The sequence below is a fragment of the Coregonus lavaretus genome (genome assembly GCF_964263955.1).
Source record: "Coregonus lavaretus genome assembly, contig: HAP1_SCAFFOLD_347, whole genome shotgun sequence".
Classification (NCBI taxonomy): domain Eukaryota; kingdom Metazoa; phylum Chordata; class Actinopteri; order Salmoniformes; family Salmonidae; genus Coregonus; species Coregonus lavaretus.
Window position 1 is genome coordinate 386,098 of NW_028162446.1, and position 27,558 is coordinate 413,655.

A 27,558-nucleotide genomic window follows, 5' to 3' on the forward strand; every position below is an offset into this window, starting at 1 on the left:
CTCCACACCCTTTTCTTTTCTGACGTGCTGTAAAGACAGTAAGAATATTTGTAAATACAGTTTAAAGTGGGTTATATTAAGGCTTTCCTTGTCAGCTATGCTTAAAAAACTACAACCTAAAGCAGAGCTTATAGCACAGTTAGGCCAATCATAGTTGATCATGTAAAGTTAAACATCCTGTGAAATAGCAAACTGTAAATTGCCATGTTATGTAATTTTCCAAGGTATTAATTTGATTATTTTTAAAAAGTACTACCAAACCACAAATAATTAGAATTGGATTTAGGCTACTGTATAATCACTCTACTCTAATCTGTTGATTTGAGCTGAAATGGGCTAATGTAATGTAATCAGGTCTACTGGTTAATGTCTGTTTTTGAACCATCAACCTTACCAAAGAACCTTTGAAAAAACACTATTTTCTAACTGTATACTGTTACAGTTGGTAGCCTACCTGTAAAAAAGGCCGTCCTTCTCCTCTCCTCTCTACCTAAATTCCCCTCACAGTCTTACCTAAGTTATCCCTCACTCATCAGAGACCTGCCATTCCCAACCAATCAGAGCGCTTGGAAATGCTCCTCTGAACACTGCACCCGCCCACTCAGGTCAGAGTGGTATTATCGTTTGAAGGGAGAAGACGCATGTTTCTGAGGACTTTTTATTGTCACATGTCTGAATGTTGTGCGTGCATCGAAATGTAAGTTGGGGGGGTTATTGTTTTTTTTACATGCTGTGTAATAATAGGTAATTACCTCTAATTACTTCATGTTACTTTGATAAGTTTCAGTCAAATCAAATGTTATTGGTCACATACACATATTTAGCAGATGTTATTGCGGGTGTAGCGAAGTGCTTGTGTTCCTAGCTCCAACAGTGCAGTAGTATCTAACAATTCACAACATTACACACAAATCTAAAAGGCTCTGATCAGTCCCTACACCCAAACGAGGGCATTGCGTTCATCCACCTCTGGCCTGCTGGCCCCCCTACCTCTGCGGTAGCACAGTTCCCGCTCAGCCCAGTCAAAACTGTTCGCTGCTCTGGCACCCCAATGGTGGAACAAGCTCCCTCACGACGCCAGGACACCGGAGTCGCTCACCACCTTCCGGAGACACTTGAAACCCCACCTCTTTAAGGAATACCTGGGATAGGATAAAGTAATCCTTCTACCCCCCCTTACCCCACCCCAAATAAAAAATAAAAAAAATAAAAAATAAATAAAACATATTGTAAAGTGGTTATCCCACTGGCTATAAGGTGAATGCACCAATTTGTACGTCGCTCTGGATAAGAGCGTCTGCAAAATGACCTACATGTAAATGTAATGGAATTAAGAAATATATAAATATTAGGACGAGCAATGTCGGAGTGGAATTGACTAAAATACAGTGGAATAAAATTAAGCAATAAGGCCAGAGGAGGTGTGATATATGGCCGATATACCATGGCTAAGGGCTGTTCTGACGCATGAAGCAACTGAGGTGCCTTATTGCTATTATAAACTGATTTACAACGTAATTAGAACAGTAAAAATAAATGTTTTGTCATACCTGTGGTATAGGGTCTTATATACCACAGTGTCAGCCAATCAGCATTCAGGGCTCGAACCACCCAGTTTATAATACAGTATATACATATGAAATGAGTAAAGCAGTATGTAAACATTATTAAAGTGACTAGTGTTCCATTATTAAAGTGACCAGTGATTCCATATCTATGTATATGGGGTAGCAGCCTCTAAGGTGCAGGGTTGAGTAACCGGTTTGAAACTGGAACTTGAAGCTCTCAACCTGCTCCACTAGAGCCCTGTCGATGAGAATGGGGGCGTGCTCGGTCCTCTTCTTTTTCCTGTAGTTCACAATCATCTCCTTTGTCTTGATCACGTTGAGAGAGAGGTTCGTTTACTTCCCTGTGGCGACAGGGTAGATCTGATCAGATCTCAGCCTGGCAGATTCTCACACAAGGCTGGAGAGAGAGGGTGCCATACATCTTGACACTGTCAATCCAAGTCATTTGTCTCTCTCTCTCTCCAAGAGGTGAATGTTTAAATTAATGTTTATATTGATGCTGTGTTTAAACCCTGTTATAAGTAGTGTAATGCCATTTGCCATTTATTCATGTACATACATGTTTATACAATGGGTGGGTCTAATCCTGAATGCTGATTGGTTAAAACTGCATTCCAACCGGTCTAATCCTGAATGCTGATTGGTCAAAACCACATTCCAGCCGGTGTCTATTACACAAATTGCCACAGGCTAAATTTATGATGTTAAAATGTCTATTTACTCTGTTCTATCTTACTGTGCAATCCACTGTCTCATCAGCCCAGCCTGGCAACTTATAAACTTGATCTCCACTATAAAAAGCGTCTAGACATTATCTCACATTTCTTGTAGACTAACATGTTGTTTTCAACAGCAGAGATTTGTATAAACCTTGCTGTCTGTCATTTGCAACATTGTTCCAATAATGACATTCGATCTCCTGCTGTCCCATAGTAATGAACGTGTCGGGAGTCGGGACGAGACAGACAGGCAGGCAGCGTTTCTCAGCCAGTCGAAATCATACATCAGCTGGCATCATTTTTATGGATATATACAACAACAAATCTTTTTTGAAAAAAGGTACAACGAAGCACAGCTAATTACCAGTCTTTCCAGCTTCAGTTTGAAGTGATTGTGTTACTGTAGCTGTGTTCTTGGCTAGCCGCTCTGAACAACAGTGTCTTGACGAGAGAGCACATTTTCTATGCCAGGCGAGATCGCGCCTCATTAGCTCATTGTTATGGATGCATCCAAATAAATGTCACTAGAAAACAGCTTAAACAAATGCAAATGCATCTCCTTTGCTGTTATTCTGGCTGCACTTTTTGACGTGACTTTAAGTTAGCCATAGTTGGCTAGCTAGCAAGCAAGGGATAAGAACGTTGCCAGCCAGTATGGCAATGGAACATTTAGAACAAACGACTGGGCCGCGTCCATAGATACAGAACAAAAATACTGAATGACTGGGTCGCGTCAATAGATACAGAACAAAAAGACTGAATGACTGGGTCGCGTCCATAGATACAGAACAAAAAGACTGAACGACTGGGTCGCGTCCATAGATACAGAACAAAAAGACTGAACGACTGGGTCGCGTCCATAGATACAGAACAAAAAGACTGAACGACTGGGTCGCGTCCATAGATACAGAACAAAAATACTGAATGACTGGGTCGCGTCAATAGATACAGAACAAAAAGACTGAACGACTGGGTCGCGTCCATAGATACAGAACAAAAAGACTGAACGACTGGGTCGCGTCTCTAGCAACCCTAGATTTGTGTCTGGACTATATCTTGTGGGAGGATGAAATAGTATGAATAAATTAATTTAAAAAACGTTTTTAATGAAAATATGTAAATCATTATTTTAATATGTTGGTAACCCGTTGTATAAAAGTGATAACACCGCTTCTCAGGCATTATCACTTAAATATTGTATAGTTATAACCCTTAACTAATACTGTTTACATGTGTGCATATCTTTGTCTTATAGAACCACAACAATAAGATTCCAAGTCATTCAGATTACCAAAATCATTTAAACATCCTCAAATGGAAACAGCTGTGTCTGTGAGGTGGTGACTATCAAGAGTACAGTGATGGACCTCAACATCATGTTCTAACCGGACAGCACTATAGAGGACAGAACCAAACCAATCAGTTATAAGTACAGTGATGGAAAAAAGTATTTGATCCCCTGCTGATTTTGTACATTTGCCCACTGACAAAGAAATGATCAGTCTATAAATTTAATGGTAGGTTTATTTGAACAGTGAGAGACAGAATAACAACACAAAAATCCAGAAAAACGCATGTCAAAAATGTTATAAATTGATTTGCATTTTAATGAGGGAAATAAGTATTTGACCACCTCTCAATCAGAAAGATTTCTGGCTCCCAGGTGTCTTTTATACAGGTAACGAGCTGAGATTAGGAGCACACTCTTAAAGGGAGTGCTCCTAATCTCAGCTTGTTACCGGTATAAAAGACACCTGTCCACAGAAGCAATCAATCAATCAGATTCCAAACTCTCCACCATGGCCAAGACCAAAGAGCTCTCCAAGGATGTCAGGGACAAGATTGTAGACCTACACAAGGCTGGAATGGGCTACAAGACCATCGCCAAGTAGCTTGGTGAGAAGGTGACAACAGTTGGTGCGATTATTTGCAAATGGAAGAAACACAAAAGAACTGTCAATCTCCCTCGGCCTGGGGCTCCATGCAAGATCTCACCTCGTGGAGTTGCAATGAACATTAGAACGGTGAGGAATCAGCCCAGAACTACACGGGAGGATCTTGTCAATGATCTCAAGGCAGCTGGGACCATAGTCACCAAGAAAACAATTGGTAACACACTATGCCGTGAAGGACTGAAATCCTGCAGCGCCTACAAGGTCCCCCTGCTCAAGAAAGCACATATACAGGGCCGTCTGAAGTTTGCCAATGAACATCTGAATGATTCAGAGGTGAACTGGGTGAAAGTGTTATGGTCAGATGAGACCAAAATCGAGCTCTTTGGCATCAACTCAACTCACCGTGTTTGGAGGAGGAGGAATGCTGCCTATGACCCCAAGAACACCATCAAACATGGAGGTGGAAACATTATGCTTTGGGGGTGTTTTTCTGCTAAGGGGACAGGACAACTTCACCACATCAAAGGGATGATGGACGGGGCCATGTACTGCACTGAAATGCAGTACCTAAGAACGCTGCGCCACTCGGGATGCCAGCAGGATTTATTTCTATAAAAGAAATCCTAATTCTCAGCTTTTTGGGCAGTTTTTCAATGTGTGTTTTAAAAGAGAGCTCATACGGGTGAGGGCATACCAGCCAACTGTTTTTACATGGTCCTTCTAGACGGATTTAGTGACCAACAGTTTTTTACATGGTCCGTCATTTCTCCGGATTTAGCGACCAATAGTTTTTACACTACCAATATTCAGTCAGACTATAGTCTAATCTATTGGTTTTAACTGGAAGGAGCCATAGTAAGCTACTGAAGGTCTATTGGTTTTAACTGAAAGGAGCCATAGTAAGCTACTGAAGGTCTATTGGTTTTAACTGAAAGGAGCCATAGTAAGCTACTGAAGGTCTATTGGTTTTAACTGAAAGGAGCCATAGTAAGCTACTGAAGGTCTATTGGTTTTAACTGGAAGGAGCCATAGTAAGCTACTGAAGGTCTATTGGTTTTAACTGAAAGGAGCCATAGTAAGCTACTGAAGGTCTATTGGTTGATATCTGGTTCTGATCTTTATAATTTATATTTATTTGTTAGACCAATTGTCTCTTTCAGGAATAATGGAGACTGGACCAGACAGTCTGTTTGTGACCCTCCTGCTTCTCCTCCACAGTTCACACTCTGAGTCTGGTAACTACAGTGCTAATTCCTTCTGTGTCTGGTAACTACAGTGCTAATTCCCTCTGAGTCTGGTAACTACAGTGCTAATTCCCTCTGAGTCTGGTAACTACAGTGCTAATTCCCTCTGAGTCTGGTAACTACAGTGCTAATTCCCTCTGAGTCTGGTAACTACAGTGCTAATTCCCTCTGTGTCTGGTAACTACAGTGCTAATTCCCTCTGAGTCTGGTAACTACAGTGCTAATTCCCTCTGTGTCTGGTAACTACAGTGCTAATTCCTTCTGAGTCTGGTAACTACAGTGCTAATTCCCTCTGAGTCTGGTAACTACAGTGCTAATTCCCTCTGAGTCTGGTAACTACAGTGCTAATTCCCTCTGAGTCTGGTAACTACAGTGCTAATTCCCTCTGTGTCTGGTAACTACAGTGCTAATTCCCTCTGAGTCTGGTAACTATAGTGCTAATTCCCTCTGAGTCTGGTAACTACAGTGCTAATTCCCTCTGAGTCTGGTAACTACAGTGCTAATTCCCTCTGAGTCTGGTAACTACAGTGCTAATTCCCTCTGTGTCTGGTAACTACAGTGCTAATTCCCTCTGTGTCTGGTAACTACAGTGCTAATTCCTTCTGAGTCTGGTAACTACAGTGCTAATTCCCTCTGTGTCTGGTAACTACAGGGCTAATTCCCTCTGAGTCTGGTAACTACAGTGCTAATTCCCTCTGAGTCTGGTAACTACAGTGCTAATTCCCCCTGAGTCTGGTAACTACAGTGCTAATTCCTTCTGAGTCTGGTAACTACAGGGCTAATTCCTTCTGAGTCTGGTAACTACAGTGCTAATTCCCCCTGAGTCTGGTAACTACAGTGCTAATTCCCTCTGTGTCTGGTAACTACAGTGCTAATTCCCTCTGTGTCTGGTAACTACAGTGCTAATTCCCTCTGTGTCTGGTAACTACAGTGCTAATTCCCTCTGAGTCTGGTAACTACAGTGCTAATTCCCTCTGAGTCTGGTAACTACAGTGCTAATTCCCTCTGAGTCTGGTAACTACAGTGCTAATTCCCTCTGTGTGTGTGACTCATGCAGCAACTAGTGCTTCCTTTTTATGTGTGTGTGTGTGTGTGTGTGTTTGTGTGTGTGTGTGTGTTTGTGTGTTTGTGTGTGTGTGTGTGTGTGTGTGTGTGTGTGTGTGTGTGTGTGTGTGTGTGTTCGTGTGTGTGCATTATTAATTAGATCTTTGGATGTTTTGAATGGCACATTTCTATGAATTCCATTTGACTGTCTGTGTCTCTTTAGTAATGGGTAATGTCCTAAATGCTCCTTAATGTCTGTCTTCTCTTCAGAGAGGTTTAAGGTCCTTGGTCCAACTGATCCCATTTTGGCTGTGGCTGGTGATGACATCATTCTGCCCTGTTACATCAAACCCAACATCAGTGCTGAGGAGATGACAGTGGACTGGCTGAACCTCGACTTCAAAGACGAGCGTGTCTATCGTTACCAAAACCACAGAATCATACAAGAGGATCAGATTCCCTCCTATAGAGGAAGAACTTCACTGTTTAAAGAGGATCTGTGGAGGGGCAATGCCTCTTTGAAACTGACCAGGGTACAAGGCACTGATGAGGGAACTTACAAATGCTTTATTAAGGCACTGAGCTGGTATGATGATTTCACTATTCAAGTCCGCGTTAAAGGTGAGGTTGATTTTCATGTTAATGTAATAATCTATCTACAGTACAATGACATCACCTCTTTCCTTCATATTACTGGATACAGTATGGGTCTATTTGTTCACAGCCTGTCACCAGTTAACATCCAGTCTATCTGTGTGTCTGTAGCTATAGGATCCAAGCCAGTGGTGTCCATTGAGGGACACAGAGAGGGAGGGATGGGTCTGCTGTGTGAATCTGAAGGCTGGCACCCTGAGCCTGAGCTGGTGTGGCTGGACAGTAAAGGAGTCCATCTCTCTGCTGGACCACCTGAGACACACAGAGACTTCAAGGGATTGTACACAGTCAAACAACATGTCATTGTCCAGGAGACTGACGCCAACCACTTTACCTGCAGAGTCCAACAGAGCCGGATCAATGAGAAGAAGGAGACAATGGTTCACGTCCCTAGTGAGTAACACAACATAATATTATTTAGACATGAAACACTGGAGTCATTCATGTTTTAACGTATAGTATATGTTTTAACCAAAGGCTTTGAGACAACAATACAAAAGGATAGTGTTTATTATGATACACTCCACTGCTGTGTGGTAGTATGAGCACCAAACCCTGTTGTTGATGTGTAATGATGTGTGTGGTAGTATTAGTACCACACCCTGTTGTTGATGTGTAATGATGTGTGTGGTAGTATTAGTACCAAACCCTGTTGTTGATGTGTAATGATGTGTGTGGTAGCATTAGTACCACACCCTGATGTTGATGTGTAATGATGTGTGGTAGTATTAGTACCACACCCTGTTGTTGATGTGTAATGATGTGTGTGGTGGTATTACTACCAAACCCTGTTGTTGATGTGTAATGATGTGTGTGGTAGTATTAGTACCAAACCCTGTTGTTGATGTGTGGTAGTATTAGTACCAAACCCTGTTGTTGATGTGTAATGATGTGTGTGGTAGTATTAGTACCAAACCCTGTTGTTGATGTGTAATGATGTGTGTGGTAGTATTAGTACCAAACCCTGTTGTTGATGTGTAATGATGTGTGGTAGTATTAGTACCAAACCCTGATGTTGATGTGTAATGATGTGTGTGGTAGTATTAGTACCAAACCCTGTTGTTGATGTGTAATGATGTGCGTGGTAGTATTAGTACCAAACCCTGTTGTTGATGTGTAATGATGTGTGTGGTAGTATTAGTACCAAACCCTGTTGTTGATGTGTAATGATGTGTGGTAGTATTAGGACCAAACCCTGATGTTGATGTGTAATGATGTGTGGTAGTATTAGTACCAAACCCTGTTGTTGATGTCTAATGATGTGTGGTAGTATTAGTACCAAACCCTATTGTTGATGTGTAATGATGTGTGTGGTAGTATTAGTACCAAACCCTGTTGTTGATGTGTAATGATGTGTGGTAGTATTAGTACCAAACCCTGTTGTTGATGTGTAATGATGTGTGTGGTAGCATTAGTACCAAACCCTGTTGTTGATGTGTAATGATGTGTGGTAGTATTAGTACCAAACCCTGTTGTTTATGTGTGGTAGTATTAGTTCCAAACCCTGTTGTTGATGTGTAATGATGTGTGGTAGTGTTATTACCAAACCCTGTTGTTGATGTGTAATGATGTGTGGTAGTATTAGTACCAAACCCTGATGTTGATGTGTAATGATGTGTGATAGTATTAGTACCAAACCCTGTTGTTGATGTGTAATGATGTGTGTGTTAGTATTAGTACCAAACCCTGATGTTGATGTGTAATGATGTGTGTGGTAGTATTAGTACCAAACCCTGTTGTTGATGTGTAATGATGTGTGTGGTAGTATTAGTACCAAACGCTGTTGTTGATGTGTAATGATGTGTGTGGTAGTATTAGTACCAAACCCTGTTGTTGATGTGTAATGATGTGTGGTAGTATTAGTACCAAACCCTGTTGTTGATGTCTAATGATGTGTGGTAGTATTAGTACCAAACCCTGTTGTTGATGTGTAATGATGTGTGGTAGTATTAGTACCAACCCCTGTTGTTGATGTGTAATGATGTGTGGTAGTATTAGTACCAAACCCTGTTGTTGATGTGTAATGATGTGTGGTAATGTTAGTACCAAACCCTGTTGTTGATGTGTAATGATGTGTGGTAGTATTAGTACCAAACCCTGTTGTTGATGTCTAATGATGTGTGGTAGTATTAGTACCAAACCCTGTTGTTGATGTGTAATGATGTGTGGTAGTATTAGTACCAAACCCTGTTGTTGATGTGTAATGATGTGTGTGGTAGTATTAGTACCACACCCTGTTGTTGATGTCTAATGATGCGTGGTAGTATTAGTACCAAACCCTGTTGTTTATGTGTAATGATGTGTGGTAGTATTAGTACCAAACCCTGTTGTTGATTTATAATGATGTGTGGTAGTATTAGTACCAAACCCTGTTGTTGATGTCTAATGATGTGTGTGGTAGCATTAGTACCACACCCTGTTGTTGATGTCTAATGATACGTGGTAGTATTAGTACCAAACCCTGTTGTTTATGTGTAATGATGTGTGGTAGTATTAGTACCAAACCTTGTTGTTGATTTATAATGATGTGTGGTAGTATTAGTACCAAACCCTGTTGTTGATGTGTAATGATGTGTGTGGTAGTATTAGTACCACACCCTGTTGTTGATGTCTAATGATGCGTGGTAGTATTAGTACCAAACCCTGTTGTTTATGTGTAATGATGTGTGGTAGTATTAGTACCAAACCCTGTTGTTGATTTATAATGATGTGTGGTAGTATTAGTACCAAACCCTGTTGTTGATGTCTAATGATGTGTGTAGTAGCATTAGTACCAAACCCTGTTGTTGATGTGTAATGATGTGTGTGGTGGTATTAGTACCAAACCCTGTTGTTGATGTGTAATGATGTGTGGTAGTATTAGTACCAAACCCTGTTGTTGTGTTTCAGATGAGCTGTTTCATCACACTAGTCCATGGATAATGTCCTTCATTGTGTTATGCTGTCTGGGAGCCATCACTGTGATTGGGTTAGCTCTGGCTATCTACTGGATATACAAGAAAAAAGGTAATGGAGAGATTATATGAATGTTTCATTGTTAGAAATAAATGTTTCCAATGTTTTTTTCAACCTCAACACATTCACAGTGGTTCTATTCTATGGACACAGGATAATGTACTAAACCTGCAGGTGATTAACATGTTGACACTGATGACTGACTTTAATCTGCAGGTGTGATTATAGATCAACTCAAACTGCAGCGGGGTAAGTAGTGGTTTTAGTGTCCCAGTCCTTAACCCAGATTACACACACGAACGTAAAGATTCACCTTATAATTGCCATGTTTATTGAATGAAATTAAGAGGTGGTGGTGATAGGGTAGGAGATCTTTATTGGAGAAGTTGTCTCACAGAGGTACGCTGGACTCATTTATACGCATGGAACTCAATTAGGATTTGTGACATTAGAGAAGTGATATGAGACAAGGAGTCCCAGAGAGAGACTACATCTTCTAGTGTTCATGTTTATGATGTTCTCACTGTCTTCCATGTGGTGTCCATACAAACTTGACTCTTGAAGTGGTGTCCATACAAACTTGAAGTGTCCATATGCCTTATTAGTGCTAGTGTCTTGAGACCATAGGTGACTCGTTTCAGGAAACTAGCCGTATGTCGCGGGTCACTACTTCACAGGAGAGCCATTTGAACATAAACTTTTATTTTGTATCAAAATGCGTTTTTTGGCAGAAATGCCTTCTCGAACATGTGAACTTTCATGTGCCTTAATAACAAACTTGTATGCCATCTGTAAATACGAATACAACATTTAAATTACGAGCCTAGTTTTTTTAAGCCACAGATAATGAGTGGGCTGGACATGCCGAGAGAGGAGTTCGGATTGGTCTGCCATATAGAAGGTTTCTGTCTATTTGAGCTAGTCAGTATGTGTAGGTATTCCTGTCTAACGCGGCTTTAAAAACATTTTATTGTGTAGTGGAGCTGCATAAGTGTTGCTCTCCACTTTCTGGAGGATCGAGTTTTAAAATCAGTGGAATTAGAGTATGATAACTAAAGAGATGGAGAAAACCCCTGTCTCCGGATTACATCTTCAAACTAAGGGTAACCATGGCATCCGTAACAGGGAGACACGTCCATCATGCATGATGATGTATACGGGTAAGATAGTTTACATTTACATTTTTAGTCATTTAGCAGACGCTCTTATCCAGAGCGACTTACAGTTAGTGAATACATATTTTTTTATACTGGCCCCCCGTGAGAATCGAACCCACAACCCTGGCGTTGCAAACGCCATGCTCTATCAACTGAGCTACATCCCTGCCGGCCATTCCCTCCCCTACCCTGGACAACGCTGGGCCAATTGTGCGCCACCCATGAGTCTCCCGGTCGCGGCCGGCTGCGACAGAGCCTGGATTCGAACCAGGATCTCTAGTGGCACAGTTAGCACTGCGATGCAGTGCCTTAGACCAATGCGCCACTCAGGAGTACATAGTCTAGCTAGCTACAGTTTCTAATTTTGACAGAACGTGGTTTCAAGTTAATGTGTACTGTTAGCTAACTAGCTAATGTTAGCTGGCTGGCTCGCTAGCTAACATTACGTGTATGATGTTATTATTCGTATCTCAGAGCCGTTTGCTTGGCTAGTTAGAGCCTAATGTTAGCTAGCTAACATTGAACCTGGTTGGTTAGCTACCACTACCAGCAGATTCATGCAAGGGTAGTAACGTCATGAGTTGGCACTACGGTTCATTGTTTAACTAGTGTAGTGTCGAGTCAATGTTGCTAATCATTGCTGTTAAACAAAGGAGTCCGCTTATACTGAACTTTGATCATAAGTTTTATTCATATCACAAGATTTCAGCATAAGTTTACAGATGTCATGATCACCCGGAGAGCAGTGTTTTCCCAATTATGATGTCCGCTCTGCTCTTCTTTGTCTCCATCCAGTACTTATAATATTCCCCAAAATATGGGTGGCTCCCTCTACTGTCCAATCCCCTGTCTTCTATGGGGCGTCACCCTAAAAACGGCTCCCTTTCTTCTAAATAAACATCCTCTCAGGTTCCACTTAAAACCTTATCAAAGTCATAATCTTAATACACTACACTAGCTAACGGATTCATGCAAGGGTAGTAACGTCATGAGTTGGCACTACGGTTCATTGTTTAACTAGCTAACGTTAGCTGGCTGGCTCTCTAGCTAACTTTACGTGTATGATGTCATTATTCGTATCTCAGAGCCATTTACTTTGCTAGTTAGAACCTAATGTTAGCTAGCTAACATTGAACCTGGTTGGTTAGCTACCAGCAGATTCATGCAGGTTAGTAACAACATGAGTTGGCACTATGGTTCATTGTTTAAATAGCTAACGTTAGCTGGCTGGCTCGCTAGCTAACGTTACATGACGTGGATGATCTTACACGTTGTTTACCTAGCTAGGTTCATTCTTTACCTAGCTAGCTAGCTACATGTCTTAACAAAAGACTCCACTATGCAAGTAACCATTTCGGGTGCGTTCGTAAATTCAGTCTGAGTATGCCAGAGCGCAGAATAACTGATTAATTTACGAATGCACAACACCCGTTGTGTTTGGTTGTCAACTGAACCAAATATCAACATTTGAAGGAGCTGTATCTTCTGCTTGGATAGTTCCATCTGTACCACTGACTTATTCTGGCTTTAATTCCAGTTTGTTGTTGGATTCACGTCTCCATCTCAACCAAAAATCTAAGTTAAAGTGTATTTAATGTTTGATTTGATTTAATCCTATTCTATACCTTAGATTTCTGGTTGAGATGGAGACGTGAATCCAACATATTATTAATTTGTATACAAACTGGAATTACGGCCAGACTAAATCAGTGGCACAGATGGAACTATCCAAGCAGGAGATAATTCTCCTTCAAATGTTGATTTCTGGTTGCGTTGCCAACCAAACACAATTCAATATCACTTTTGAAATACAATAAATAGCCTATTAACTTGTTAACAAATTAGATGTTGGATTCATGTCTCCAACTCGCCCAAAAATAAAAGTTAAAGAATGGGATTAAGCCAGTGGCTCAAATGGAACTATCCAAGCAATAGATACATCTCCTCTAAATGTTGATATATTTCTTCTTATGTAATCATATAAAGCGTGCATGTTGAAGATAACATGTATAGGTCATTGCAGGTCTTTGGAGATCTTCACAATTGCTGTTATAATCTGTCAGAACCTCGAACGGCATTGATCACTTGCACCATGTAGTTTTAATGTAATCTCAACTGCAATCCAGGTCATTTGGTTCTGCTATTAGATGAAGCACAGGGATATTCACATTAATCTGTTGTATAAAATAAACAACATATCTGACATTGTATTCCCATTTGAACTTTGCTGTGCTTTAAATTTGTTGAAACCGCAGTGATAGACATTTGGGTGACAACAAAACCAAAGATCCAACATTGTTTTTCCACTGGAATTTGGTTGTGCTTTTAGATGGTTGAAACACATTGGAAATTCAACTAACTTTTTGAGTGGGTGAATATAGGTTGTAAACGCATTGATTAACGTCTCAACAAAATATTACCCAATGATCTACGCTGAAATGACGTAGTGTGCCCAGTAGGTCGTTTCTTATACACCTGGATCACTGATGGACCAGTCACATTTATTTAATTAACTTAAGAGGTGGTAGGGTGGATAAGTGGTCTAAGGCACTGCATCGCAGTGCTAGCTGTGCCACTAGAGATCCTGGTTCGAATCCAGGCTCTGTCGTAGCCGGCCGTGACCGGGAGACCCATGGGGTGGCGCACAATTGGCACAGCGTCGTCCAGGGTAAGGGAGGGAATGGCCGGCAGGGATGTAGCTCAGTTGGTAGAGCATGGCGTTTGCAACGGCAGGGTTGTGGGTTTGATTCCCAGGGGGGGGCCAGTATGAAAAAAATAATGTATGCACTCAATAATGTAAGTCGCTCTGGATAAGAGCGTCTGCTAAATGACTAAATTGTAAATGTAAATGAGAAGTTGTCTCACAGAGGAACGCTGGATATTATCTTCTATATATGTAACTTCTAGTGAACACACATTAATGTTGATGTTCTAGAACAGGATGTGTTGAGACTGTAGAGGACCGCTAGACTAGAGAGAGGTAGTCTCTGATACACCTGGATCACTGATGAACCAGTCACATTAATGTTGATGTTCTAGGTAGTCTCTGATACCAGTCACATTTATTGAATGAAATTAAGAGGTGGTGATAGTGTGGGAGATCTTTATTCGAGAAAGGATGTCTCACCTACAGAGGTACGCTAGACTCATTTAGGTGTGTGGAACTCAATTTAGATTTGTCCCATAGTGTGACATTAGAGAAGTGATATGAGACAAGGAGTCCCAGAGAGAGACTACATCTTCTAGTGTTCATGTTTATGATGTTCTCACTGTCTTCCATCTACTCTACATGTTTACAGATGACCTCAGGACGGAGAATGGTAAGTAGTGTCTTCAGATCATCACTTTGCTAGATTTACGTAAATAATTTCATGTTTATTTTTTGTTGTTGAGCACAAAAGGGCAATCGGTAGTTGCTACATTCATTTTTTGACTTATAAAGGAATAAATGTACCCATTGATTCTTGAAGAATATAACTTATAAATGATTAAAGAGCTTAGTTTAACTGTTGTACCCCATCAGAACCCAACATATAACCTTGTTTTATCTCAATGTTTGTAAACAAAGTAAATGTAAGCAAACACCATATAGCCTCAACACATATTTAAAACTATAATTTTGATACAGTATCATGGATGATCATCCATAGCTCTGTCTACGAATTTGAGAGTGATATTATTTCTCCAGCCCCTCCCTCAACTTTTTACCAAAACAACAGTGGCGGGAATCACGCTTTGTCAATGTTTCAACTTCTGATTGGTGCTAGGTGCTCCTTCTGATGTTAGAACTGTGGTATGAGACAAGGGCCGGGATTCAATTCAAGGCACATTTGTAACGCAGCATACTATAACATACTTTTAAAGGTATTTTACGCTTGGGTCGACATGTGCAGTGTTTACCATGAATGCGATCTCCCTGAATGCCAGTGGAAAATGTACTTAAAACATGCATTGTCAGTTGTGAAGTGCCCTGCGGTATAGCGCACATTGGATTGAATCCCGACCAAGGAGTCCCAGAGGGAGATACAGCTTCTAATGTTCATATTTATGATGTTCTCACTGTCTTCCATCTACTCTACATATTTACAGAGACAGTCAAGAACCACTTGGACCAGAAAAGTAAGTTGTGTCTTCAGATCATCACTTTGGTAACATTATTAGAAACACAAAAGTTAAAATGTGTCTGATTTCAAATCAAATCAAATTATATTTGTGACATACATGTGTTTAGCAGATGTTATTGTGGGTGTAGCGAAATGCTTGTGCTTCTAGCTCTGACAGTGCAGTAATATCTAACAAGTAATATCTAACAATTTCCAATACACACAAATCTAAGTAATCTTAATTTAAGAATATATATATATATATATATATATATATATATATATATATATATATATATATATATATATATGGACAAGCAATGACAGAGCGGCATGGACTAAGATACAGTAGAATATTATAGAATACATTATATACATATGAGATGAGTAGTGCAAGATATGTAAACATTATTAAAGTGACTAGTGTTCCATTTCTTTAAGTGGCCAGGGATTTCAATAGGCAGCAGCAGCCTCTAATGTGCTAGTGATGGCTATTTAACAGTCTGATGGCCTTGAGATAGAAGCTGTTTTTCATTCTCTCGGTCCCAGCTTTGATGCACCTGTACTGACCTCGACTTCTGGATGATAGCGGGGTGAATAGGCAGTGGCTCGGGTGGTTGATGTCCTTGATGATCTTTTTGGCCTTCCTGTGACATCGGGTGCTGTAGGTGTCCTGGAGGGCGGGTAGTTTGCCCCCGGTAATGCGTTCGGCAGACCGCATCACCCTCTAGAGAGCCCTGCGGTTGCGGGCGGTGCAGTTGCCGTACCAGGCGCTGATACAGCCCGACAGGATGCTCTCAATTGTGCATCTGGAAAAGTTTGTGAGGGTTTTAGGTGCCAAGCCAAATGTCTTCAGCCTCCTGAGGTTGAAGAGGCTCTGTTGCGCCTTCTTTACCACACTGTCTGCGTGGGTGGGTGGACCATTTCAGTTTGTCAGTGATGTGTACGCCAAGGAACTTGAAGCTTTCCACCTTCTCCACTGCGGTCCCGTCGGTGTGGATAGGGGGGGTGCACCCTCTGCTGTTTCCTAAAGTCCACAATCATCTCCTTTGTTTTGTTGACGTTGAGTGAGAGTTTTTTTTACTGGCACCACACTCCCAGAGCCCTCACCTCCTCCCTGTAGGCTGTCTCGTCATTGTTGGTAATCAAGCCTACTACTGTTGTGTGGTCTGCAAACTTGATGATTGAGTTGGAGGTGTGCTTGGCCACGCAGTCATGGATGAACAGGGAGTACAGGAGGGGGCTGAGCACGCACCCTTGTGGGGCCCCAGTGTTGAGGATCAGCGAAGTGGAGATGTTGTTTCCTACCTTCACCACCTGGGGGCGGCCCGTCAGGAAGTCCAGGACCCAGTTGCATAGGGCAGGGTACAGACCCAGGGCCTCGAGCTTAATGATGAGCTTGGAGGGTACTATGGTGTTGAATGCTGAGCTATAGTCAATGAATAGCATTCTTACATAGGTATTCCTCTTGTCCAGATGGGATAGGGCAGTGTGCAATGTGATGGCGATTGCATCGTCTGTGGAGCTATTGGGGCGGTAAGCAAATTGAAGTGGGTCTAGGGTGACATGCTGCGCATGCTCTGAGGATGCGGCTAGGAATGCCGTCTGGGCCGGCAGCCTTGCGGGGGTTAACATGCTTAAATGTCTTAATCACGTCGGCCACGGAGAAGGAGAGGCCACAGTCCTTGGTAGTGGGCCTCGTCAGTGGCACTGTGTTATCCTCAAAGCGGGCGAAGAAGGTGTTTAGCTTGTCTGGAAGCGAGATGTCGGTGTCGGCGACGTGGCTGGTTTTCCTTTTGTAGTCCGTGATTGTCTGTAGACCCTGCCACATACGTCTCGTGTCTGAGCCGTTGAATTGCGACTCCACTTTGTCTCTATACTGATGTTTTGCCAGTTGAATTGCCTTGTGGAGTGAGTAGCTACACTGTTTGTATTCTGCCATATTCCCAGTCACCTTGCCATGGTTGAATGCGGTGGTTCGCACTTTCAGATTTGCGCGAATGCTGCCATCTATCCACGGTTTCTGGTTAGGGTAGGTTTTAATAGTCACAGTGGGCACAACATCACCTATACACTTCCTGATAAACTCAGTCACCGTTTCAGTGTATTCGTCTAAATTATTTTAGGAAGCAACCCGGAATATATCCCAGTCAGCGTGATCAAAACAATCTTGAAGCGTTGATTCCGATTGGTCAGACCAGCGTTGAATAGTCCTTAGCACGGGTATTTCTGTTTGAGTTTCTATAGGAAGGGAGGAGCAAAATGGAGTCGTGGTCAGATTTGCCGAAAGGAGGGCGAGCCTTATAACCATCCCGTAAGTTCGAATAGCAATGGTACAACAGTCAATATTTTACTAGACGCTCTTATCCAGAGCGACTTACAGGTAGTGAGTGCATACATTATTTTTTTTTCATACCCCCCGTGGGAATCGAACCCACAACCCTGGCCATTCCCTCCCCTACCCTGGGCCAATTGTGCGCCGCCCCATGGGTCTCCCGGTCGCGGCCGCCTACGACAGAGCCTGAATTCGAACCAGGATCAGAATCAGGATCGTCACTCGGGAGACTACAATATGTTGATAGAACTTTGGCAGCCTAGTCCTCAAATTTGCTTTGTTAAAATCCCCGGCTACAATAAATGCAGCCTCAGGATATGTGGTTTCCAGTTTGCATAAAGTCCAGTGAAGTTCTGTGAGGGCCGTCGTGGTATCGGCTTGAGGGGGGATATACACGGACGTGACTATAACCGAAGAAAATTATCTTGTGAGATAATACGGTCGGCATTTGATTGTGAGATATTCTAGGTTGGGTGAACAAAAGGACTCGAGTTCCTGTATGTTACTACAATTACACCATGAGTCGTTAATAATGAAACACACACTTCCGCCCTTCTGCTTCCCAGAGAGATATTTATTCCTGTCTGCGCGATGAACTGAGAACACCTCTGGCTGGACCGATTTCGACAGAATATCCCAAGAGAGCAATGTTTCTGTGAAACAAAGTATGTTACAGGCCTTGATTTCTCTCTGGAAAGAAATCCTTGCCCGGAGTTCGTCGACCTTGTTAACTAAAGACTGAACATTAGCGAGTAGTATGCTTGGAAGCGGTGGGGGGTGTGCGCGCCTCCTAAGTCGAACCAGCAGGCCACTCGGAGTGCCTCTCCTCCGCCGGAGATGTTTTGGTTCAGATGCTAGAATCAGTTCAGTTGCCCTGGGGAGAGCAAACAAAGGATCTGCTTCGGGAAAGTCGTATTCCTGGTCGTAATGCTGGTGAGTTACCGCCGCTCTGATATCCAGCATGTTGAAGATAGCATGTATAGGTCATTGCAGGTCTGTGGAGATCTTCACAATTGCTGTTATAATCTGTCAGAACCTCGAACGGCATTGATCACTTGCACCATATAGTTTTAATGTAATCTCAACTGCAATCCAGGTCATTTGGTTTTGCTATTAGATGAAGAACAGGGATATTCACATTAATCTGTTGTATAAAATAAACAACATATCTGACATTGTATTCCCATTTGAACTTTGCTGTTCTTTAAATTTGTTGAAACCGCAGTGATAGACATTTGGGTGACAACAAAACTAAAGATCCAACATTGTTTTTCCACTGGAATTTGGTTGTGCTTTTAGATGGTTGAAAGCATAGTGATAACACATTGGAAATTCAACTAACTTTTGGCTGTCTTTTTGAGTGGGTGAATATAGGTTGTAAACGCATTGATTAACGTCTCAACAAAATATTACCCAATGATCTACGCTGAAATGATGTAGTGTGCCCAGTAGGTAGTTTCTGGATCACTGATGGACCAGTCACATTAATGTTGATGTTCTAGAACAGGATGTGTTGAGACTGTAGAGGACCACTAGACTAGAGAGAGGTAGTCTCTGATACACCTGGATCACTGATGGACCAGTCACATTTATTTAATTAAATTAAGAAGTGGTGGTATGGTGGAATATCTTCATTGGTGAAGTTGTCTCACAGAGGTATGCTGGACTCATTTAGGTGCGTGGAAGTCAATTAGGATTTGTGACATTAGAGAAGTGATATGAGACAAGGAGTCCCAGAGAAATAAATGTTAATGATGTTCTCACTGTCTTCTATCTACTCTACATATTTACAGATAGCCACACTGAGCAGCGAGGTAAGTACTGTCTTCAGATCATCACTCTGCTAACATTATGTAAACAAATGACTCTTCCATGTAACTTCTAGAGAAGTAGAAAACACGTTGTTCACATTAATGTTCCCTGACTTCTATCTTAATATCTATGTCTCACTAGTCGACGGGTATGTAGTGTCCTTCATATCCCAGTGTCTTCAGACCATAGAATGATGTTCTAGAACAGGATGTGTTGAGGCTGTAGAGGACCACTAGACTAGAGAGAGGTAGTCTCTGATACACCTGGATCACTGATGAACCAGTCACATTAATGTTGATGTTCTAGAACAGGATGTGTTGAGACTGTAGAGGCCCACTAGACTAGAGAGAGGTAGTCTCTGATACACCTGGGTCACTGATGAACCAGTCACAGAGACACAAGTGTTAAATTGATACTATTTAACAGGCATAAGCTATTATTTAGATGCCTCACCTGTCTGCATAGACTCTAGACTAGCATACTTCCACAGATTCACATGCACTTACAGTATGATCTATTGAGTAAGATGATGGAAATGATTAGATATTAATAGAGCAAGGTTAATCATCATTGGAGAATGAAGTCAGGAGGTGGTAGGGAGGAACATCGTTATTGGAACAGCCTCCTCTACAGAGGTACCCAGGACTCATTTAGGGTTAGAGGTGGTGGTAGGGAGGAACATCGTTATTGGACCAGTCTCACCTCAGTGGGAAGCTAGTTAAGTACTGTCTTCAGATCATCACTCTGCTAACATTATGTAAACCAATGACTCTTCCATGTAACTTCTAAAGAAGGAGAAAACAACATGTTGTTCACTTTAATGTTCCCTGACTTCTATCTTAATATCTATGTCTACAGATGATGTTGAAAAGAATCTCACTAGTCTACTGGGTAAGTAGTGTCCTTCATATCCCAGTGTCTTCAGAACATAGAATGATGTTCTAGAACAGGATGTGTTGAGGCTGTAGAGGCCCACTAGACTAGAGAGAGGTAGTCTCTGATACACCTTGTTACAAACCCTGTGGCTTTAAAAGTCTAGGGTGGATGGAAAAGAGACCCGTAACATAACTCATGCAAATTAGAATAGTGACATGGAAACAGTGAGGACAAAAATAACACCGACAACCATAAGCTACCATCAAACACAAAATGTTTATTATGAACACACGGTAAAGGTTTGGGGAAAAGGGCTGAGCAGGACCCAAGGAATGAAACAATAATGTCAAAAAAACCTAAACTGATCTTGCCTGCCTCAAGAACAGCTAAGCTACTGCTAACCATACAAAAATACAGTGGGTGGTCCGCTCAGGTCTAACTAGTGTTTTTAGACAATGTTCTTTCTACGGGTAATGTATGCCCAAGGGCAACTTGCTAAATCCCCCTTTTCCCAGGAACACACAACATAGTTACCATATAGAGTAACCAGCATATGAGTGAGTACACAAAAAACAGGACACCACAGTATCCATACTCACAAACGAAAAGAGTCTCTGTCAGCAAACACAACTGACTGGCTTTTAAAACAATGGGATGTGTGATGTGAGTGAAAAACCAGAAACAGGTGGTGCAATGCAGAGGAATGTCCACTGATTGGTCCACCTCAGCAATCAGCAGACAAACGGATGTCGGACAGGTGGGACACCCCAACGACCACCAATCAGGAACACAAAGGACACCTGTGATTAGGGCAGAAGGAGAGGAAAAACACAAAAACACATACAGGATACCAGTATCCGTAACAACCTGGATCACTGATGGACCAGTCACATTAATGTTGATGTTCTAGAACAGGATGTGTTGAGTCTGTAGAGGACCACTAGACTAGAGAGAGGTAGTCTCTGATACACCTGGGTCACTGATGGACCAGTCACATTTATTTAATTAAATTAAGAAGTGGTGGTATGGTAGAATATCTTCATTGGTGAAGTTGTCTCTCAGAGGTACGCTGGACTCATTTAGGTGCGTGGAGTTCAATTAGGATTTGTAACATTAGAGAAGTGATATGAAACAAGGAGTCCCAGAGAAAGAAATGTTAATGATGTTCTCACTGTCTTCCATCTACTCTACATATTCACAGTTCGCCTCACTGAGCAGCGAGGTAAGTACTGTCTTCAGATCATCACTCTGCTAACATTATGTAAACCAATGACTCTTCCATGTAACTTCTAGAGAAGTAGAAAACACAACATGTTGTTCACATTAATGTTCCTGACTTCTATCTTAATATATATGTCTACAGATGAGGTTGAAAAGAATCTCACTAGTCAACTGGGTAAGTAGTGTCCTTCATCTCCCAGTGTCTTCAGACCATAGAATGATGTTCTAGAACAGGATGTGTTGAGGCTGTAGAGGCCCACTAGACTAGAGAGAGGTAGTCTCTGATACACCTGGATCACTGATGGACCAGTCACATTAATGTTGATGTTCTAGAACAGGATGTGTTGAGGCTGTAGAGGCCCACTAGACTAGAGAGAGGTTGTTGTGGAAAATAACCACCATACTTTATTACAAATAAGGTCTTACAGAGTTTTTGTTGTATCAAGAAATGACTTTATTAAAGTTTTCAACAAAGCCGATACCCGTCTGCAGAGGGGCACCCCTTCTTAAGGTCTTCCTCCTGCTTATATAGTCGTCTTCAGTTTTCCCGCTCTTTTATTGCTCCTCCCACTTCCTTTGTCCCTGAGGACGGCTGAACTATTACTCCAACCAATCACCCGCTCCCCTGTACCTCACCCCCTCAAGCTGTAATCAATCAAGAAGATACCAAGGAGACAAAGGTCTAGCCCAAACTCTATTCAACCCTGGTGCTGCTCCCTTCACTGTGTTTGAAGAGAGAGACAAAATGCAGCCATGGATTCAAGTAAGAGCAAGCACTTTGACCCTAGGGCAGTTTTCCTCTCTACTCCCCCACACACACAGTGAAATGCCCCAATAAAATTCCTAGCCCAGTAACAAACAATTCTAACTCAATGTTCGTGATTAACCCAGTTCTATCTTCTAATTTATTAAAGAATATACATCAAGGTATTCTCTGATACACCTGGATCACTGATGGACCAGTCACATTAATGTTGATGTTCTAGAACAGGATGTGTTGAGACTGTAGAGGCCCACTAGACTAGAGAGAGGTAGTCTCTGATACACCTGGATCACTGATAGACCAGTCACATTTATTTAATTAAATTAAGAAGTAGTGGTATGGTGGAATATCTTAATTGGAGAAGTTGTCTCACAGAGGTATGCTGGACTCATTTAGGTGCATGGAAGTCAATTAGGATTTGTGACATTAGTGAAGATATATGAGACAAGGAGTCCCAGAGAGAGACTACATCTTCTAGTGTTCATGTTAATGATGTTTTCACTGTCTTCCATCTACTCTACATATTTACAGATGACCTCAGGAAGGAGAGGGGTAAGTACATTACTATCCTCAATTCATCAATTTATAAACGTTATGTAAACCAATGTCTCTTATATAGATGTAACTTCTAGTGAAGTAGAAAACACATAGTTGTTCACATTAATGTTCCTGACTTCTATCTTAATATCTATGTCTACAGATGAGGTTGAAAAGAATCTCACTAGTCAACTGGGTAAGTAGTGTCCTTCATCTCCCTGTGTCTTCAGACCATAGAATGATGTTCTAGAACAGGATGTGTTGAGGCTGTAGAGGACCACTAGACTAGAGAGGTAGTCTCTGATACACCTGGATCACTGATGGACCAGTCACATTAATGTTGATGTTCTAGAACAGGATGTGTTGAGACTGTAGAGGACCACTAGACTAGAGAGAGGTAGTCTCTGATACACCTGGATCACTGATGAACCAGTCACATTAATGTTGATGTTCTAGAACAGGATGTGTTGAGGCTGTAGAGGCCAACTAGACTAGAGAGAGGTTGTTGTGGAAAATAACCACCATACTTTATTACAAATAAGGTCTTACAGAGTTTTTGTTGTATCAAGAAATGACTTTATTAAAGTTTTCAACAAAGCTGATACCCGTCTGCAGAGGGGCACCCCTTCTTAAGGTCTTCCTCCTGCTTATATAGTCGTCTTCAGTTTTCCCGCTCTTTTATTGCCCCGCCCACTTCCTTTGTCCCTGAGGACGGCTGAACTATTACTCCAACCAATCACCCGCTCCCCTGTACCTCACCCCCTCAAGCTGTAATCAATCAAGAAGATACCAAGGAGACAAAGGTCTAGCCCAAACTCTATTCAACCCTGGTGCTGCTCCCTTCACTGTGTTTGAAGAGAGAGACAAAATGCAGCCATGGATTCAAGTAATAGAAGCACTTTGACCCTAGGGCAGTTTTCCTCTCTACTCCCCCACACACACAGTGAAATGCCCCAATAAAATTCCTAGCCCAGTAACAAACAATTCTAACTCAATGTTCGTGATTAACCCAGTTCTATCTTCTAATTTATTAAAGAATATACATCAAGGTATTCTCTGATACACCTGGATCACTGATGGACCAGTCACATTAATGTTGATGTTCTAGAACAGGATGTGTTGAGACTGTAGAGGACCACTAGACTAGAGAGAGGTAGTCTCTGATACACCTGGATCACTGATAGACCAGTCACATTTATTTAATTAAATTAAGAAGTAGTGGTATGGTGGAATATCTTCATTGGAGAAGTTGTCTCACAGAGGTATGCTGGACTTATTTAGGTGCATGGAAGTCAATTAGGATTTGTGACATTAGTGAAGTTATATGAGACATGGAGTCCCAGAGAGAGACTACATCTTCTAGTGTTCATGTTTATGATGTTCTCACTGTCTTCCATCTACTCTACATATTTACAGATGACCTCAGGAAGGAGAATGGTAAGTAGTGTCTTCAGATCATCACTTTGCTAGATTTACGTAAATAATTTCATGTTTATTTTTTGTTGTTGAGCACAAAAGGGCAATCGGTAGTTACTACATTCATTTTTTGACTTATAAAGGAATAAATGTACCCAATGATTCTTGAAGAATATAACTTATAAATGATTAAAGAGCTTAGTTTAACTGTTGTACCCCATCAGAACCCAACATATAACCTTGTTTTATCCCAGAGAGAGACTACCTCTTCTAGTGTTCATGTTTATGATGTTCTCACTGTCTTCCATCTACTCTACATGTTTACAGATGACCTCAGGAAGGAGAAGGGTAAGTACATTACTATCCTCAATTCATCAATTTATAAACGTTATGTAAACCAATGTCTCTTATATAGATGTAACTTCTAGTGAAGTAGAAAACACATAGTTGTTCACATTAAAGTTCCCTGACTTTTGTCTAATGTTGGGAACATTGATATGAGACAAGGAGTGCCAGAGAAAGACTACATTTGGTTCTGCTATCAGATGAAGCACAGGGATATTCACATTAATGTGTTGTACAAATAAACAACATATCTGACATTGTATTCCCATTTGAGCTTTGCTGTTCTTTATATTAGTTGAAAGTGCAGTGATAGACAACAAAACCAAAAATCAAACTTTTTTTCAGCTGGAAATGTGTTGTGCTTTTAGATGGTTGAAAGCATAGTGATAACACATAATTGAATTAACTAACTTTTGGCTGTCTTTTTGAGTGGGTGAATATACTGTAGGTTGTAATCTCAATGATCAACCAAATATTACCCAATTATCCACGTTGAAATGACGTAGTGTGCCCAGTGGTTAGTTTCTGATACACCTGGATCACTGATGGACCCGTCACATTAATGTTGATGTTCTAGAACAGGATGTGTTGAGACTGTAGAGGACCACTAGACTAGAGAGAGGTAGTCTCTGATACACCTGGATCACTGATGGACCAGTCACATTTATTTAATTAAATTAAGAAGTGGTGGTATGGTAGAATATCTTCATTGGAGAAGTTGTCTCTCAGAGGTATGCTGGACTCATTTAGGTGCATGGAAGTCAATTAGGATTTCTGATGTTAGAGTAGTGATATGAGACAAGGAGTCCCAGAGAGAGACTACATCTTCTAGTGTTCATGTTAATGATGTTCTCACTGTCTTCCATCTACTCTACATGTTTACAGATGACCTCAGGAAGGAGAGGGGTAAGTACAGTACATACAAATATGATATCCCAGTGTCTTATCATTGTCAATCTCTTCAGACCATATAGAACAGGATGTGTTGAGACTGTAGAGGCCCACTAGACTCTAAACATAAAAGGTTCCTGGAGGCACCTTTAGGGGTTCCTCAGATTGCAACACCGGTGGAACCCCTAAAGGTGCGTACAGGTACCTTTTCGCTGAGGAACCTTTTAAGAAGGGTGTTCAGTATATCATATGATGTGGTTAGTTGATCGTTAAATATATCATCAGATGGCTATATCATATCATCTGTCACATGTTTTCTGTTATGAATAATAATAATAATACTAGATGGTAACTTTTTAGTAAAGTTTAGGGGCTTGCTTAAGCTCTTTAAAAGTATTTTTGTGATAGTCGTAGAAGTTTAAAACATTTTACTTGACTATTTAAAGCAAAACAGTTTTAAAGTATGTATGGTTTTGAAAAACATTATAGTAATGGTAGTGACTGGTTATAATTATAGTGGTAGTGACTGGTTATAGTTATAGTAGTGGTAGTCTGCAGTAGTAACGGTAGTGACTGGTTATAGTTGAAAAAGTGTGGGTAGATGAAAAGATAGAATAGCCTGAAAATATGAAGGTTGGTTTGCTGTATCTAGCTTGAACGGTTCATGAGTTACTGTTGGTGGGTTGTTTTATGCTAATGTATGGTAATGAGGAGTTATTAGTTAATAAAAGTTAAAGAATTTGAAGTTAGTATAGCCTGAACATGTGAAAGTTGGTTTGGTTTATCTTGCTTGAATGGTTCAAGAGTTACTGTTGGTGGGTTATTTTTAGCTATTGCAGACCAGAGCTAGCTAGCTACTCCGAGGACAAGAGTTGGACCAGAGCTAGTGCAGAACAGAGCTAGCTAGCTACTCCGAGGACCAGAGCTGGACCAGAGCTAGTGCAGAACAGAGCTAGCTAGCTACTCTCAGGACCAGAGCTGGACCAGAGCTAGTGCAGAACAGAGCTAGCTAGCTACTCTCAGGACCAGAGCTGGACCAGAGCTAGTGCAGAACAGAGCTAGCTAGCTACTCTCAGGACCAGAGCTGGACCAGAGCTAGTGCAGAACAGAACTAGCTAGCTACTCTGAGGACCAGAGCTGGACCAGAGCTAGTGCAGAACAGAGCTAGCTAGCTACTCCGAGGACCAGAGCTGGACCAGAGCTAGTGCAGACCAGAGCAGTAATTGTGCTCAGTCGTTGTGGTCAGTAGTTGTGTAGTTATGGTCAGTAGTTGTGATCAATAGTTGTGTGATTCCGGTCAGTGGTTGTGGTTGTGGTCAGTAGTTGTGGTCAGTAGTTGTGTAGTTATGGTCAGTAGTTGTGATCAATAGTTGTGTGGTTCCGGTCAGTGGTTGTGGTCAGTAGTTGTGGTCAGTAGTTGTGTAGTTATGGTCAGTAGTTGTGGTCAGTAGTTGTGTGGTTCCGGTCAGTGGTTGTGGTCAGTGGTTGTGGTCAGTAGTTGTGGTCAGTAGTTGTGGTTTGTAGTCGTGTTCAGTAGTTTCGGACAGTAGTGTTGAGGTTGTGGTCAGTAGTTGTGGTCAATAGTTGTGGTTTTTAATGGTCAGTAGTTTTGTGGTTGTGATCAGTTGTTATGCTGTATAAGGCCATAAGCAAACAAGAAAATGCTCATCCAGAAGCGGCGCTCCTAGTGGCCGGGGACTTTAATGCAGGCAAACTTTAAATCCATTTTACCTCATTTCTACCTGCATGTCACATGTGCAACCAGAGGAAAACAAACTCCAGACCACCTTTACTCCACACACAGAGATGCATACAAAGCTCTCCCTCGCTCTCCATTTGGCAAATCTGACCATAACTCTATCCTCCTGATTCCTGCTTACAAGCAAAAACTAAAGCAGGAGGTACCAGTGACTCGCTCAATATGGAAGTGGTCCTATGACGCAGATGCTAAGCTACAGGACTATTTTGATAGCACAGACTGGAATATGTTCCGTGATTCATATAATGGCATTGAGGAGTATAC

The 27,558-nt window shown here is 41.5% G+C and overlaps 1 protein-coding gene across 1 annotated transcript in view; it reads left to right on the plus strand.

Annotated features, from left to right (window-relative positions):
• Positions 1–608: 608 nt before the first annotated feature.
• The window catches only part of LOC311119231 (butyrophilin subfamily 3 member A2-like), a 35,605-nt gene continuing 8,655 nt past the window's right edge, over positions 609–27,558 (plus strand). Inside the window, exons 1-17 of the mRNA XM_084193957.1 lie at positions 609–697; positions 5,343–5,417; positions 6,741–7,091; positions 7,236–7,517; positions 10,014–10,130; positions 10,296–10,328; positions 14,536–14,556; positions 15,326–15,355; positions 19,468–19,488; positions 20,345–20,377; positions 21,564–21,584; positions 21,726–21,758; positions 22,878–22,898; positions 23,047–23,079; positions 24,300–24,320; positions 24,627–24,647; positions 25,530–25,550. Of these exons, the coding sequence (XP_084050083.1) occupies positions 5,348–5,417; positions 6,741–7,091; positions 7,236–7,517; positions 10,014–10,130; positions 10,296–10,328; positions 14,536–14,556; positions 15,326–15,355; positions 19,468–19,488; positions 20,345–20,377; positions 21,564–21,584; positions 21,726–21,758; positions 22,878–22,898; positions 23,047–23,079; positions 24,300–24,320; positions 24,627–24,647; positions 25,530–25,550 (1,129 nt within the window). The 5' untranslated portion in view covers positions 609–697; positions 5,343–5,347. The remainder of the gene's footprint in view (positions 698–5,342; positions 5,418–6,740; positions 7,092–7,235; positions 7,518–10,013; positions 10,131–10,295; positions 10,329–14,535; positions 14,557–15,325; positions 15,356–19,467; positions 19,489–20,344; positions 20,378–21,563; positions 21,585–21,725; positions 21,759–22,877; positions 22,899–23,046; positions 23,080–24,299; positions 24,321–24,626; positions 24,648–25,529; positions 25,551–27,558) is intronic.